The following is a 17,933-nucleotide window of genomic DNA, read 5'->3' on the forward strand; positions in this document are numbered from 1 at the left end:
TATATATATATATGAAAATGTTTTTGTGATGTTTAGCTTTCAACATACAGTATAAATATGATGGGAAATGATGAGGGGCAATAGAAGTGGGGAACAATTAACTAACTATTGACCTTTTTAATGTAAGGTTAAAAAGTCCAAACCAGGGATGTTGCCATACTGGTATTTCTTTTGAATATTTAGCAGTCATAGTGGGTTCTAGTGGTAAACACTGATTTTGAAGACGCAAGATCAATCTTTTTTCTGTATCAAATTGTATCCTATCAGATGTCAGAGCTTCCCCCAAGCATGTTTTTAAAATGTTCTCTAGGGCTTAAAGCAAGTTTCCAGCCACTACAAGTACAATGTCATAGTGTGCTGTAATGAATGGAAATCAGTAGCTGTTCTATTCTGATTTTTTACGTTAGCAAGGTTTTTTTTTCATTCACATGTCATACTTACAATATGACACAATGTTTTTTGTGGCAAACACTCATCGGTTATTTTTTTTGTCAAGAAAAATAATGCATTAAATATTTCTCAAATAGAAATGGCCCAGGGATGAATAACATCAAGGACTTTACACAAAGACTTGTACTGTGTCCTCACATCCATTCTTGTTTAGGTTTTCATTGAAGACCTGCGTTCAGAGTTTGTGGAGGACTTCATCTGGCCCACAGTTCAGGCCAATGCCGTCTATGAGGACCGATACCTGCTGGGCACTGCGGTAGCCCGGCCCTGCATCGGCCGCCGTCAGGTCGAGATTGCACGCAGGGAGGGCGCCCAGTTTGTCTCCCATGGTGCAACAGGAAAGGTAAACCAGACATAGGACAAGAAACTACACTCTGAGGAATGAGAATTTTCTTCTTCTTTTGACTTTGTCTTGTCTTTATTCTAGAGTTGGGACAGAAAAGTTTGGGAATGATATGAATACTTACTGAATTTAAACTCTCAGCTTTGTGGTTATATGCTATGTGCCTGATGCACAAGTATGCCCCAGACAGCCGGTCAACACAAACTAACTAGGTAACTGTCCAAACTCTGGACATAAGGAATTTGCAGGGTTCAACATTAACAATTATGGATTGATACTTTGTTTTTAAGATCTGTATTCCCTCATGACATGTTGGCTCGGTTTATGTGTATTAGGATAATCTGTCATGTTTTACATCCTAATTAGCTGTAAAACCTACACCTGTAAGATAAATCAATTATTCCAAAGTGTTGTAAAACTGGAAAAGAATTGAAGCAAGTGTTAAGTCAATTTCACATAATGTGTGGCTTAGAGGAACATAACACGCTCTTAAAGAGGAAAAACTTAGTTCAGGGCACTTTTATGTGAAGCAGTGATCGAAGTTGTTGTTTTTCTTATTACAAAATGACAATATAATGATAGAGATCTTGTGATTATAATAGTACAATAATATACACTGTTGTTAATTGGTTAAAGGCTTCACTACATCTCATTTCCTTTGGTCAGGGACAGCTTTTCTTCATCTAACATAGTTGCAGTCTGTGACAGTGCTATTAAGGACCGTCATAGTTTGCCAAGTAGAATTATATAGTAAAGTATAATTGTTTCTCATTGTGATTGAATTCAGAAGAATGTTTTTTTTTTAACATTTATTGCTTTTAATGTACAGTTCATTCAGCAACTTTTTACATATTTGTTCTTGTATTTACATCAACCATCAGTTGAAATGCAGTGTCCACAATCTGCCTATAGATGGAGACAGATACCATATCATGAAGATAGATTATAGACCTCAAATAATACATTGTTAACTTCATCAGCTGTTTTTAATGTATTTTTTGTGGTAATTAAGACAGATGGCTACACTTATATTTTTGTTTTTATTATATGTTTATCTATCAATCTAATAAATGAAGAAAGGGACAGAGCACTGTACTGGAAAATATGTTGTAGGAATGAAAACTCAAGCAGTATGTGATTGTGTCATACCATCATATGCCAATTCAGACACTGGAAAAATTCCGATTTAACCACCACTGTGCACTGGAGCTGAATTGTTAGGCAATTAATCAAGTGACAGAAAAGTAATCTGCAACTATTTTAATCATTGTATTTTCTTATTTTGTCCTGTAGTTTTCTTTGTCGACTATGATAGTAAATTGAAGATATTTGAGGTTTAGACCATTGGTTGCAGAAAACTTTGAATTTGAATGTGTCAATATTGGGCTTTGGGAAATAGCATGAGGACTTTGTCACTCTTTTCCTTACACTTTAATGACAACAATTGATGACAAATCCATTTGTCCTCCAGTACACATCCTACAGTACACACTTTTAGTTACTGTTGTTGATTTCAAACTTATAGATGAACACACCTCACATGTGGTACATTAAGGTGAGCCATTGTGTTTGTGTTTTGTAGGGCAATGACCAGATACGTTTTGAGCTCACATGCTACGCCCTCTATCCCGAAGTTGAGGTAAGTTTGCTGTTTTACTGCACGGAGATTTTGGCTTGTACTGTTTGCCACAGCATCCGTTAATACGAAAGTGCCGCGGCTTGGCCAGCACTCTCACTCCCTCGGTTTGTGCTGTTCAGATCATTGCACCATGGAGGATCCCTGAGTTCTACAACCGCTTCCGGGGGAGAAAAGACCTGATGGAATATGCACAGGTAACTCAATCAGTCTTGTCAAAATCAAAACTGTAGTTCAGTTTGGTGGTGTTTATTCACTTTAATTGTTGATAAATCTTTCATTAATTTGGAATTATTAATCCACTATTTGGTAAATAAAATGTCCAAACAGCACAAAGCAATGTCCTAAAATAATTATTTGTTTAACAAACAGTCCAAAAGTACTGTATTTGTCACAGATGAAAGTACCCTATAGTCACAGGTGAACATTTAAGTTTAAAAAAATAAAAATAAAAAAAAATCTAATTTGAATTTTTTGCATGAAGAAGTTTCTTTTATATACAGCTTGTATACAGCTTTCAATTTATGGTAGAGCTCTTCCAATTTATATTTTCATGTGCTCTGTTTTCAACCCATTTTGAATCTGTATCTGGTTTGTTATAATAAAGTGTTATCTTAACAGTTTTTGAACAAAAAAAGGAATCCCTTCACCCTGTGAATTGAATTCAGATGCCTTTGGTGAAAAATTGAATGTATTATTACATCTCTACTCTCTACCTCATGATTATATTTGCAGTTTCCCAAACCATTTTCAGATTTATATTATTTAGACCACATATGCCTTTATTGGCAGTTTGTTCAAGGGTCCCATTAGATGGGGGTTTAGACCCGTTTTTCCCACTAGAGGGGGGTCATGATGTTTTAGGAAACACAACTCTCTTGCTGTCCCTGGAGTACTTGTAAAATCACACAATCTTAAAACATAAAATTGTTCACTTTTCCTTTTGAACCTACCAAAAAAGCATTTTTTTTATTTGTTTTTGTTCTTTTCACTGGCGACTCTTAAAGACAGAAGCAGTATATGGAAACTTACATTTGGTTACAAAAACCAGCCGCTGGATATAGTTTGCCTGGTTTCTTGTATTCAGAACTTGCTCGACAGAGAAGTATAACTCTGATTTAAAGTTTCTAACCTTCAGATGCAGTTAGCTTACAGGCAAACAGAATGTAACAGAACAACCGCTTTTTCTGTCAAACTGTAGAAACATGGCATCCCTGTGCCTGTCACTCCTCGGGCACCATGGAGCATGGACGCCAACCTCATGCATATAAGGTGGGTAGGACTGGTGCGATACCTTGTTTAGTTCCTGTTTCAACGTTTTATAATAATTATTCATTATTTATTTTTTCTAAATTAATTAGACTAAGTTTCGCAACTATGTTTCTTCACAGTTATGAGTCTGGCATCCTGGAGAATCCTAAGGTAAAACCCATTCCCAATGGCATGTCTACACATTTCTGAACAAAAAAGGTCCTACTTTTAGTTATTCTGATGTCCTGATAGACTACTTAATGAAACTGACACATTTATAATAACTACAGATATACATGTGTATACTGTACAGAGAACACTGTTATGAATAAGCACTGATTAAATACCAAGAAAGTCACTCCCCTTAAATAACGTTCTTCTTTCACTCAAATGTATGTTAACTGACAACATTGACTTGAATCAAAAAAACTTTTATATTTTATAGTGTATATATTTAAAAAACTTGTACTGACACTTTATTCAAGAAACTGTAAAACTGACATTTGTACAGTTGACCAGTTTTTGACAAAATGAGATTCTCCATAAACATCCGGACAGTCATTGTCATCTTCAGATACTTCAGTACCTGTTGTTAAAATATTTTGTACGGTACTACTTCATTATGATATATAATCTAGTGCTTTCATGAATAGAATAATCAGACACAAAATTACAAAACATTTGTCATCCCATTTACTGTTTACTTTCGAGTACAGTAAATAATCTCCTTTGTCCTCACACACATAATGTCACTGTAATTTCCACAACAGCAGATCTTTTTTTACAGTTAAAGTGCATCATTCACTTGGAGTGACCTTAAAAATAACATGGCAGTAGCTACTGTCCCTCCTGCTGACCCATGCCAGCCCTGCCAGAGACAAAACAAAGTGCACTCTCCCACAGTGCCATTGGTAAGACACAGTTTGATCTCTGCTGGGGTCAGAGGTTAAAGCAGTACATGCAGGTTGCCCCCGGTGACCCCCAAAGCTCCCATCCCTCGGTCGCTGTGTCTGTGTCTCTGTCTCTCCTCACCCCGGGTCCTCGCCGGGCCCTGGGAAGAGCCTGGGACACACAGACACTGACTTGTCGTCAGCAACGCTTCGACTAATTCCCAATTTCATGGGAGCCGGGGAGGGGGAAGGGTTAGGGCGTTGCACCCAGCTGGGGCCTCCTGAGTTCCAGCCCCAACTCCTGGGGACCTCATTGTTCCACTGGTTGCGCCGCCGCGGGCTGCGACGTGGGAGGGGAGCCATTTCATCGTGACACCGTGACACCAAAATGTCACCAGTAACAGTAAAGTACAAAGGCAGCGCGCCAGACAGATGAGTCCCCAATGGACGGGGTATCGCAAGGAGGCGAGGGGTCCCGCGCTGCTGGAGTGGAGAAGCAGGGCCACTGTAACTCACAGACCTCTATTTCTCTCACTCTTTCTCTGTCCCCTTCCCACCCCTCCGCTGCCTCTTTAGAGGTCGGCCTGTGGAGAAATGTTTTGAAAAGAATGAGGCGAACCGGCTCAATAGCATAGCGATGTATGATGACAGTATTGTGTAAGTGATTTCATTCAGGGGTTTTGTGTTGGACCATTTACTCCAATATTGAATCAATTAATGGCAATAAATACAATGAAATATTTATGGTGCAGGGGTCCAGAGTGGTAAAAGGATTTGAATACATTACCCAGGGCATGGAATGATATCTTGAACTTTGAACGAGCTGTGATTAAGTAATTTTTAGTAGCCACAACCTCTGGCAATTAGACTTTTTCAAAGTATGTTTGTTAAGTAGGGTCAGAGTAAACCTCACAACAACATCACAGTGTCTAAATATTATTCCTAGGTTAAACATTCATGTAAACCAAACCAGTGTAAAGTGAATTTTTCACCCAAATATTTGAATCATCATGACAGATTCTGATCGACCTAGAGGGTCATCTGAAAGAGGTCATCTTGTTCTAAGTATCTCCTCTCTGTATCAGCCTCTCTCTTTCTATATCTCTCTCTCTCTCTCTCTCTCCTCCAGTTACAGCCCTCAAGGCTCAGGGCGTACCTGGACTATTCAAGCCCTACAACGCCCCCCACATGTGGTACAAAGGCCCCTCTCTGCTCAACACAGTCAGATTAGGAAATGTCCAAATGACCGCTCATATGTTCTCCTGTAGATAAGAGTCAGCAGAGTTCAGGTTACTCTATGATTAACACTGTATCCTTCCTGATAACCCCAAACCATCTTGCCTGAAGCACAATGGCTACAGGCAAGATTGTGCTACAGGCACTGGTGACTTTTTTTATTTACTCATCTCCATCTGGCAGCATTAACTTGACTAACGACAAGCACCCAGGGCAACTTCAGTTATCTGTTATGTTAATACACTCGGATTTAATTATATAAGCATGCACCTGACTGCATTGAGCTGGAGGTTGGTATTAAGTTGAACAAATGATGTTCCATACTAGGTTCTGGTTTTGTTGGCATGGGTTGAGAAAATAAAATGTTTCCATCAGGTTATTTAATCTATAAATGTGGCTCAATAGAATTTTCAGAAAATGTTTTATATTAAGATATATATATACCCAGCATTGGAATAAAACAAAATTATACACTGTCAAAGGATTTTAACCATATCCCGTGCCCACAGTTGGCATTAACGTTCAGATTTGCTGTGTTGAGGTATTCATCCGATTTGATCAGCATTGTGCCAATTGTAAGATGGCTCCACACCCCGCAGTTTTCTCACAAACTGCTCTCTCTCTCTGCCTCTACACATGAGCAGCCAGGGCCCAGCCTAAGGCAGCCTGACACTCGTCCTGAGTCATTAAAACATCACCTCAGTCTTAATTATAGCTTGTGTCAGTGAGCTTCCTCAGGCCGACTGCACTCTTTGATCACGGAGCTGATAGGCCCCTGCTCGTGTTGACCAGGAGTAAAGGAGCGTGACACCAAGCCTCTGCTCACCTAGAGGAAATTAAACCTTGTTTTCTGCTGGTCGCATGGCTGGCTGGATAGATGGATGGACAGAAGACTGCCTGTAGGGGAAGGAAGTGGGCTTGTAGGTGTATGTATGCATGTGAATGTGTGCTTTGAAGCAAAGAGGTCAGCGTTTGTCATGTGCTTTGGCTGCCCTCAGGTCTGATTGGTCTGACCTGTAATATTTAGCGAGTGATCCCTGTGTCCATCTCGGCATCACTATAGCTTTGCCTCCATGTAAAAGTGCCTGTTGTCGTCATTAAATTCAGCTGAAGCCCTAACATTAACCCAAACAGGCTGGGTGTTAAGAATATACATATCTCTTCAGCACATCACGTGTATATTGTTTTTATTCTTGTCTCAATTTGTCATGTTTGCATTTTAAAGAGAAGGACAGACTTGAAACGTGGTGATTTAAGCGTCATTTCCAACCCATTGCGCCAAAGATGTTTTTACCATTCTCTTCTCTTCTATCCTCTTCTCAACTCTCCCCTCCTTTCCTCCCCCTCTCCCTCCTGCCACCTCTGCCTCTTTTGGCTCTGTTGGCTTCGATTGAAAACCAATGAGGCAACTAATATGTGGAAAGATAGAAATTTACTTGCTTTAAGTTCATGCGTCAGCCTTCTTCTTTGCTGTATGGGCCACGTTTAGCACAACAATATGGTAGAAGCAAAGACTGCCAAAGGAGCTGCTCTGTGCTACATGATGGTACGCTTCATGCCCCATTTCCCACCAATACCCCCTGCCCCCGCCTTCTCTGTCTCTACCTTTTCCACTCTTTCAGGGCCATGGCTTTGGGACAGGTCCACCTGCAGGGGGTTTGAATTGAAATGCATTGATCTCTCGCTCACTGGAAACAAGCCTGTTCCCCTCACTTTCCCTTTTTTCTTTGTACCCATTTGAGCTTTCATGGTTGGAGCATGCATGAGTTTTTAAGCATTGCTCATGAATTTTTATACATTTTTAACATGTTTTTAATTCATCAAGTAGAAATTGTTCTTAATTAAGGCCTTTTTCTAAGCCTTAGTTGTTGTTGTTTTATAGGCAATTAACACTCACACAAGAAACAGTGATATTTTTAAACTTGGGTAGTTAATTAACTTGATCCCGAACCAGAAATCTAAATATGTATTTATCCCAAGCTAAAGTACTAAAGACTAAATCTGGAGATGCTTGTTTAATTAATGCATAACATGTCAAAAACAATAACAGTAATGTATAAACACTGTTTTAAGTTTTCCCTCAAGTTAGCAACCCATACAGCCAATGGCTCGTAAGCACTATACTGTGTTTTATGTAAAGCTTGATTTGTTTACAACCAGCATATAACACCACAGGAACCATGTACTTTCACATGCTCAAGTATTTAAAATTCATTCCCCCCTCAAAGAATATGCATCAAAAGGCTTTTTAGGGTAGTTATTTTGCCCCTCTCCTGCTCTCATTTGGCATCTTTCAGGGCACTGAGGCAGAAAATAAAGGAGAGGAAGACGGGCGCCTTCCCAGTCAATTTTGGTGTTTAGTTAAAAGGAAGGAAAGTGATTGCGCTGCTCGTTTTCTCCTCACTGACAGGCGATGAGCGGATGCCGATTAGTTATTGTATGATGATTTAGTGTCTGGTAAAGCTTTCCATTTAAATGCACCCAGTTATTTTGCATAGTTCCCCTGCAATTTGACTCAGCTCAGGGGACATTGGCCATCGTCTTGTCCTAATGCTGTGTAATTGTTGGAGGGCCACATCGCTGGGCAGACACGTCAGACCGCTACGCTCTTTTAGGTCCCAACCATGACTTACTGAAATCGTTGCGGGCTCCCACCAACTGGAAAACCGACAAGCTTCTGTCACCCAAGACAACTTTAGTGGATTTAGGGTGTGGACTTTGTTGTGTGATGCCCATTTAGCAAAATTCTTTTTTTGAAAATAAAATGGAAGGGAATTGTCACTCAGAAAATCAAAACTGGAAGATGAGAGGAAGTGAAGACAGGTAGGGACGCACAGCAGACACATGATAGAATCGGCAGATCTGAGATTTTTACAGACAGGCAGAATATTATTGAGGACATTGTGTTGCTCAAAAAGGTTCTGTCATAGTATCAGGTGTTTTTTGACTTGTCAAGTGTTCATTATTCTTCGGGATGTGAGTCATTTCTTTCTTTCGCCCTTTCCCACTCTCCTCTCTGCGTCCCACTTTCCCCCGCCTTCCCCTATGGTGAGGGGCTATGCAGGGAAAATGAATCCAAATAGAGGAGAAAAATGGAACATCGATTTTTTTTTCTTCTCTTTTTTGTCTTCACTCAACTCCTGATGGTGTACACAGGTTTCTCCTTTTTCACGCATCATCCTCTCTTTTCTTCTCCCACGCCATATCAAGTTGTCCTTTATCATCACATTTATTTTACACAATAGTCTCCCCTTCTGCGGTGTTGTTGTTTGATGAGGTCTCAGAAGGTCCTGGTTATTCATCAAGGGGAATAGAAATGTGTGACATAGAGATTGAGCGCATGTTTTTATGTGTTTTTCAGAGCCATGCGCCGGCTGACCTGTACCTTATGACCAAGAACCCAGAAGATTCTCCCAACATCCCTGATGTACTGGAGATAGAGTTCAGAAACGGTTTGTGCTTGCAACATGTGTCACCTGTTGATTTCTCTGTCAGTGTGCTTTTTTTGCTTTTCTTTTTTTTCTTTTTACATTTTATGGTGTCTAAAACCCCATGCCAAAAAAGATATGAGTTACATTATGAAAGCTTGGAACTGACATTATTAAGTTAATTTAATGGAAAATCAGTCAAATATATATATATATATATATTTTTTCTTATATGTGAGCATGATGTACAACTAAATTAAATGATAAAAAATACAATTAAATTAAAATGGAAACACCTGGCTAATAATTGATCTTACCTGTCACATTTTAAAATGATTTGGTATTTGTCTGTTGAATGCAACCTTGTCTCTTGCATTTGAGCTTCATTTATATCATACAAAATTTAAAACAAAACTTGCACTTAATTTGAAAAAATGCCATGACTTTCCCAGGCTTGGTTTCTAAAATCTGTTGCCATCAAAAACCGATTGGATGCAAATCTTTTGTTGTATATTGTGTGCACACACACTGGAAAATAAGTTAGTTTGTTAGTTTGCTAGATTTTTATCGAATTATATCAGTTCTGAACTTCTATAATGTATCAGTAAGGTATAGTGTTTATCCTCACTCAGTGTCCACGGTCCTATATGTTACTTAACACTGATGGTTATCACCGCAGGGCTACAGCTCTCACGCTGACCCGGGTTGCACTTTATCACCATTTCTGACCACCCAGACTTATCCTTAACCCTGCACGGCATTACTTGGTCCAAAGCTGCCATGTTTGGCCCGGGGGCACACACACAGGCCGGAAGCATTAAGTCCAGCTAATACACCAAGCCCTGAGGGGCCAGAGAAACACTCATTAGATATATTGCCACGAGGGCCAAGCTGAATAGTCGAAAGTGTCACATGTTTGCGTAAAGACAAAATGGCAAGAAACATCCATGCCTAGGGCAAATGGCACAGAGGTCTCTTCATCCCTGGTCACTGGTGGAGGCATCAATCGGCTGAAAGACACTAGTTCCTCTGATCACATGGGCTTGATGGGCAGCTTTATGAGCTAATAGAGTTCTATGAGGGAAGTTCAGAAGGTTTGCAGAAGATTTTGAGGGAATATTTGTGACTGCTAAAGCTGCTTAAAGTGCCTATTAAAATGCCATATGGTAGTCAACTTGTGTCTGCACTGACATGGTGTCCAGAACATTTTCAAAGAAAATGTTTAACTATAAAACAAGTAGGCTGGTGTCAAATCAGCTGGAGAAGAGAAGTGCTTTTGTAAAACAGTGATGCAGTAGTAAAGCCCAGTCTGGTTTCGCGGGTTCTTTGCAGGCCAGGCCGCTCCGTTTTCACACACATTCTCTGTGCCTTTATTGAGCACCCTATGACAAAAGCTGTTTTAGTTGTCCACACAAAGGCCCGAGCCTACTCCTCCCTGTGAGCACAAGATCAGCACAAGAATGTTTCATTTCATTCCCCCTCCCACCTTTTCATCCCTGCCTTTCTCACCAAAGTTTTCTCACTGATTAAAAAAGAATATTTAACGACAGGAACCTTTTCCCCCGTCAAACACTCCATTCCCCAATTCTCTCCCTTTTTTAAGAAAAAAAAATGTCATCCCTCCCTCCTTTCAAGCTAAAGAAGTGGAGAGGAAAAAGAGACAGAGAGGAAAAATGTAAAGCAGTAATTTTTCCTACAACTGTGTCTGTGCTCCCATTGTCTGCACTGTTAGGCTGCGAAAAACTGAAGAAAAGGATCACGGAGAGAAAAAGACCCCTGAGTGAATGATAGAACCCGCATGATGGAGAGAGCGAGGAAAAAGAGAGCACAGGGACGAAATGCCAGCCCCTACACTCCCACGTTCAGACACTTAATTTATTTGAACTTTTAATCTAATTATTAGGTATCTGGGAGGGGGCACGGTTTTAATAATGCACCATCCACACTGCCCTCTCCTGCACAGGGAGGTACTTTTTCTTCCTCCATGGGAGCCACCACAATTCCCGCGATATGAGAATGAGCCATCAACAAAGCCCTTGTCTAAAAAAATTTGTCAAGTCCTTCACGTGTCATTCCTATGAAGGCTTTGTAAACGCTGGTTGAAAGGCATATAGAAGTGCTTCTCTTCTCTTCAAAGCTATGTGACTGACAACTGCAAGCATGCTAAAGAATGTATAGGACTGAGCGCAGGATGGATGGAGAGTGAATATCAGCAGATTGTTTTTCATTTCCTCTCCTTGTATTGTGTAGCCTGCAAATGGTTGTATTCCCTTCTCAACACACACAGGGACACACACCCATGTCTCATGTTTGTTTCGTCGCCTCCACCTTTGGCCTGTTTTGCTCATTGAAGGCCATGAATAAGCAGGTCCATGACAGTGATTGATGTGTACTTGGTTTAAGTGGCTTTAAAGAGGAAGTGTGTGGAGTGAGCATGGGTGTTTTTTATTTCTCTCTCTCTCTCTCTTTGTGTGTGTCATAGTAGTAGGAAGATAGTAGTGATGAGAAATCTGAAAGTGGTTTTGTCTCCTGCATATGCGCATGAACTCACAAACACTCAATGGCACAAAAAAGATCCCAGCGCTAAAGAGCGTATGGGTAACAAAGCTGCGTGTTTAATTGAATTAGGAAAAGGCCTGCCCACAATTTCACAGCTTTCAAATGAGCAGGGCCTTTGAATTTATTAGTCCTTCTCACCACCTCCTTTTGTCATGGTTTTTACTTTAAGGTGACAACTATTGATTTTAGTGACTGTGGTAATGAGCGCTTGTCAGCAGATTCCATCACTTTTTTTGTGACAATTTTGTCAGTTGTAATGAAGCTATCCATTAGTTTTTAAAAAAAACATATGCCAAAACTGTTGATTTAACTTTTGTAAAGGTTACATTTGTACTCATTGTTCTTTATGTGCTATGCAATCGATTCTCTGATCTTGGTGAAAATCACTTTGGTCTTTGCTACCACTACTACTACTACTACTACTACTACTACTACTACTACTACTACTACTTGAAGGTATTTTCTCTCCACATCAGGTACCAGTAAGGTGAAAGATATCACATATCCAAAAATAAATTTGACTAAATGCATGACACTGACAGCTATTCAAGTAATGCTAATTTCTGTGTTTAAGTAAATGTGCAGTATAGAGTTCAATTGAACAATTTAGCCATCTACATTTCCGCCTTTGTCATTGTTTTGCATCAAAACAGTTAAATGGTGAGCTAAATTTACTTTTAGTCTGTTCAGGAAATGATTTTCCTCAATCAAAATGCTTTTTTTTTTTCATCAACCTACAAAGAAATTATTAAAACTAACTAAAATATTTCAAACCAAAAATGTATTGTAAGTTGTGAAATTGCTTTACTATTGATTGCAGCACCATTTAACAGTACCAGATGGGTCACAAATAAATTATAAGTCCTATATAAATAAACTTTTAAAATCGAGCAGTAAGTTTATTTCTCTGTTTATTGTATGTTAGTGTGATATTGTTTTAAGAAGTCTTTTTTTTTTCCCCATTTAGGAGTGCCTGTTAAGGTGACCAATGAGAAGGAAGGCAAATCCAAAGATTCACCCCTGGAAATCTTCTCATACCTCAATGAGATTGGGTAATAATTTTTCTAATATCTATAAAGCATTTATTGAAGGGTCCTTTTTCCTTTCCCTATATGATTTGTTAGATATCAAGTACAAGGACGCCTCTCTATTACATTAGTATGCAAGTATCCCCAGAGGTTGCGCATTAAGTTCACCACCTCTGGAATGACCTTTTCCTGTCGCTGCTGGCCTGAGATCAGATCCCACCAGAGCTTTCCCTCCTGTGTCTCCTCCACTCTTTCTCCCTCTATGCTTTCCGACTGTCCGAATAACTGAAAAGTACTGAAGGTGAGCCGATGAATGCTACAGAAAAATGTCCTACCGCTTTGAGCCTTTATGTTGCCTCTGATGATTTTTCTCTAGCTTCTTTATTACATGAATTCTTTTCTGGCTTCTGTGTTTTTTTTATTTTGCTCTTTATTAATTGGAATATTTAATTTTGTATTATTTATTAACAAATGATCATGTTTTTGACCAGCAAGACTATTAAGAATTTACTTTAACGCTTTTTATTTGGGCTAATCCAATTTAAGGTAAAATTAAAGTATGAGTGTGTGTCCACTTAATAGTAACCTGGCTCTCCCTGTCTTTCTCGTAGTGGAAAGCATGGCGTTGGCCGGATTGACATTGTAGAGAACCGTTTCATCGGCATGAAGTCTAGAGGTAAAAAATTAAAATTATATCTGTTTTTATCTGTCCTTGTTATGGCATTTTTTTCTATGTGTATCAAACTAGTCTGACAGGCTTCCTCACTCACACAAACAGTGATATACACTGTAAATGCAGTGAGATGGACATATTTGCACTTACTCTGAAACACGTCTCAATATTTTAATTTTACATCCATTCAAAAGCTTTTCTTTCAGTATCCAGGGCTTTCATGCAATTTGCAGTTATTTTACGTGAGTGCTTTTTGTCACTATTCCGCTTCCATAAAAGCGGGCTGTATGACAAAAACACTCTCCTCAAAGGAAATGTTTTCCTCTGGTTCACCTGGAATCATAGGCACTGAAGTTCTTTCTATTCCCTTATGCATGCACACATGTACAGAAAACACACACATACTGCGAACAAGATAGCGGTACGTATGCTTCACTGGATACACACAAATACACAGTCGATCACATTTGTGCACATGCAGTCGCACCAGGATGTTTTTGTCTCTTAATCTTTGGTATCAGCAAGCAACTTGAAAAGCTCCTTTGTTAGGTCTCTACATATGTTACCGCAGCTAACGTACAAGGGCAGTGAGCTGTCCTGGCCTTGTATGACTCACACATGCACATGGACACATACACACACACCCATTTCCCCCCATATGTGCTGTGATTGGCAAATTGACTGACCAACAGACTTGTAGTTGTGGTGCAACTTGGCAGGTAGAAATTGGAAAATGGGAAGCCCACTTTTCTCTCCCCTCGACTGAACAAAAGATCAAAGCTTTTTCTTCCACTGAAGCAATAGGAAGAGGTGGAGCGCAAGGTGTCCAATTGGTTGAATAACTACCATCAAGTGTACATGTTGGTCTTCTCTGGACTGGCAGGTCGCGTTAGCACAATAGATGTTGGGAGGGACTGAATGGGCACATGTCATACCTATTTGTGTTGGGTCATATTTATTTGTGTGGGGTCAGGGAGGCGTGGGGGATTGAAATGGTTTGCCAATAATGTTGTCACTGTGCTACAAGACATTCAACAGCCTGTATGCCAGACTAACATTTCCCACCTGTCACAGTGCTGTCAAGCCTTTGACCCACGCAATGAAGGTGGCGTTAGCTGAGGTGCACCTATGAAAAGCAGTCGGAAGTGGCTGTATCTTCTGATAATGAATAGACTGCCTTGTGTCCATTCCTTGCTGCTGTTGAACTCTAAGACAGATGCACTAAAACAATTGTCACAAGTTTCAGAAGCATTGTTTATGTATTTATTGGAATTATGTATACAAAAATGTCCCTCCACTAAATAGCAAAGTGTTTCTATGGTAAAATATACTCCTATCCATCTTAAGACATTTATCTGCTTTTATTTGCATGTGTTGCCTGTTTATGCAGCACAGTTTGCCCAAAGGGTTAAAGATCAGCTCAGGAAGAATTAATTCCTGAACTAAACCCCTTCATCCCTGCAGCATGGTTAGCATACCTGCAGGAACCATATAAAAGATTAAAACCTCAAAAACCACTGGGGGTGTTGTCTCTTTAAGCTTAACTAAACTGCCACTGTTAGAGCTTACCCAGATAGCGTTTCATTGTTTGCTCCTCTCTGATAAGCTAGCTCTCTTCTGGAGCACTTAAGCCAAGTTGTGTTGGAGGGCGGTTTTAACTTATTTATCTGATAGAGCCAGTGGAAATGTCCCTACGTGCCCTCTGTGGCCCTGGATCACCAAAAAGCCACAAGCCGTTCTATCTCAGGTGGCAGCCTTTTGAGGCTTTAAACAATTAGCAGCATTGCTAAGCTCCGTTTTTGGCCGCAAGCACAAAGTAAATGCTTCTCCATTTTCAGATCGGGACCGGTGCTGGAGTATGTAGGGTCATACAGATTTGAGCGCCACTGCTCACCAGATTGGAAGAGATTAAATAGCGTTCACCTGTCAGATCTCAGAAAATAGTTTGGGAGTTAGAACATCAAGCATATTGTGGAATCGGGCAGCCTGGTTTTGGCTTTAGCGAAGGATATGTTGGGAAGTTTTGTACCATAGCTTAAATAAAAAAACGGAGTATCATTTAAATTGACACATATGTGAGGAACTATGTACTGGATGGGGAAACAACACTCAGTTTTTCACAATTTCAGCTAGCACAAAAATGTCATTGATAAAGCTCCTATTTCTGTTGTCAAATCTGTCTGGTAGCATCTTCCCTGCCCTCCTTTTGTTTTAGCTGACATTTGACTGACAGCTTCACTTCTCCTGTCATCTACCTCATCCTTTCTCCCCTCACCCCTCCCTCCTTGTCTAGAGGGGGTAAATTGCAGGGTAGGCAGTTCCCTGGTCCAGTCTCCAGGCTGGCAGGGGCCTCCCACCCTGTCATCTACCCAGGACAGGCTCATCCATGTTTTGTGAGCACTGTCTGTCTGTCAGACGGCTGATGGCTAATAGAGCTGTTTGCTTGTAGGTAGTTCAGATGAACAGGGCTTGTAGTTTATGTTCCTATGAATGGCCTCTAATGAGGATGATGACAGTTGTGATGAAATTAAAGGATGTATTGGAAACAATTGTGTAATATCTCAGTATTTTTGACCACAAATTCAATCATTTTGGTCTCAAAAAGGTAACAATATTGAACCAGGAGAATGACAAGATATTAATGATGAATATTTGACATAGACATTATACAAGGTGGTAACGGTGCCTATTGCTTTGTTAATTCCTGTTTAAAAACTTCCTTGTCTGTTGTGCAAATATTCATTATTTTTTGTGTGTTTTTCAGGGATATATGAAACACCAGGAGGCACAATTCTGTTGAAGGCCCATTTAGACATTGAGACCTTTACCATGGACAAAGAAGTACGTCGGATCAAACAGGGACTGGGCATCAAGTTCTCTGAACTCGTCTACAACGGTAAATTCCTAAAATACATAATATTTATGAGATGGTGTCACTAATGTCACTCCCTTTTAATTCTAAGCATATTGCTTAGTCATATTTTAATGCCAGACATGTTATTTATTCATTTAAGGACAGGTAATTCTACTTAGAAGTACTATAATTTGACTTTACAAATCACATTGTGTGTATCTATGACATTTTAAAAAAACAAACAAAAAATTGAAGGGATCTGTAATGATTGTTTGTTTGTGTTAATTATATACAAAAAATGTATTGTTTTCTGTTCTGTTTTAAAACTCTCAATAATCAGGATCGGTCTCAAAAATCCAGTATGAGTCATGCTTGTGTGCGTGTGTGTGTGCGTGCGTGTGCGTGTGTGTGTGCGTGTGTGCGCGCGTGTGCTTTTCTTGGCTCAGGTGTCTTAATCGTCCCTTCTGCTCAGTCTCCAGTCCCCTGCACCTTCATCCACATAATAGGATCAGTGCCATTAGAGACTGACTACTAGGCCATTTCAGTTATACCCTCCAGAGACAGCAAGCAAACACACACAAAGTTGCTACTTTCGGAATAAGCAGTGCAGAGATTAATCCTATTGTGTGTTTAAATCATTCGTAACTGCAGATAGATAGCAGACGGCTGGCAGTAGGGCCTATGTTAACAATCCACCTGTCCTGCATCTGTCTTATATTAATGCGTCAGTATTTACCCAAATAAATTTTCATGATAAAGTTTTGCAGCAATTAGGCATAGTGCAGTAAAGTTGCAGCAAGAATGTGTGTGGAAAGTTAGCTGCATGCATATTAGTGGTCAATTAATCATTAATTTTCTTTAATTGTTTTTTATGAAAAAAATGTAAAAGTAAATTTTGATTAATGGTTTATGTAATTTAGTAAAATAAAAGCACCAAACATTTGCAACAAACCTCAATGCAAGCTTACTTACTTTTCCTAGTTTCATGTCGTTGTAAAATTTTAACTGTTGAAATTTAAGATAGCAGTTAGCAGTTTAAAAACATTACTTTAGGATAAAAGGTATTTGTCATCATTCTTTGAAATAAATACACCAAATGATGATTGATAATGAAATCGTTATTACTGAAATATCCCCTAATCACCAAACCGAGACAACTGCTTGTCATGTTGGGCACCTTGTGCTAATCCAGAGGCGATGAAAGCAGGGAAGTATTGTGTCTTTGAACATGGCCAGACGATGAGGTGGAGGTCAGCCGCTGATGAGAGGAGGACCCCTGCTGAGTGGGGCGTGTCTGACCTCTGAACATATACACACACACACCCCTCGCCCATCTGTCTCAGATATTGACGGGCCAGGTCAGCAAAATGGGACAAAAGAAAGGGGTGTATGAACTTCACCTGGAACAGAAATGGGACCAAAGCGCAGAGAATTTCAGATCATGAAAGTGGGAAGTGTGGGCATCACACACACCCCTGTGCACCCTGCTGCTAATAGAGGATATGCAGAGCAGGAGCCTCTTTCTCCACTTGCCCATATCATAGAATGCTTTTTTGCCATTGTCCAATTGATTACATTCATATTA

The 17,933-nt window shown here is 39.8% G+C and overlaps 1 protein-coding gene across 3 annotated transcripts in view; it reads left to right on the forward strand.

The window, feature by feature from the left end:
- The window catches only part of ass1 (argininosuccinate synthase 1), a 27,276-nt gene that overhangs the window by 3,952 nt on the left and 5,391 nt on the right, over positions 1–17,933 (forward strand). For all 3 annotated transcript variants that reach the window (XM_032539745.1, XM_032539746.1, XM_032539744.1), the window contains 9 exons: positions 605–793; positions 2,376–2,432; positions 2,552–2,626; positions 3,631–3,701; positions 3,821–3,851; positions 9,168–9,258; positions 12,761–12,845; positions 13,433–13,497; positions 16,259–16,390. In XM_032539745.1, the coding sequence (XP_032395636.1) occupies positions 605–793; positions 2,376–2,432; positions 2,552–2,626; positions 3,631–3,701; positions 3,821–3,851; positions 9,168–9,258; positions 12,761–12,845; positions 13,433–13,497; positions 16,259–16,390 (796 nt within the window). The remainder of the gene's footprint in view (positions 1–604; positions 794–2,375; positions 2,433–2,551; positions 2,627–3,630; positions 3,702–3,820; positions 3,852–9,167; positions 9,259–12,760; positions 12,846–13,432; positions 13,498–16,258; positions 16,391–17,933) is intronic.

Source organism: Etheostoma spectabile, chromosome 16, assembly GCF_008692095.1.
Source record: "Etheostoma spectabile isolate EspeVRDwgs_2016 chromosome 16, UIUC_Espe_1.0, whole genome shotgun sequence".
Lineage (NCBI taxonomy): Eukaryota > Metazoa > Chordata > Actinopteri > Perciformes > Percidae > Etheostoma > Etheostoma spectabile.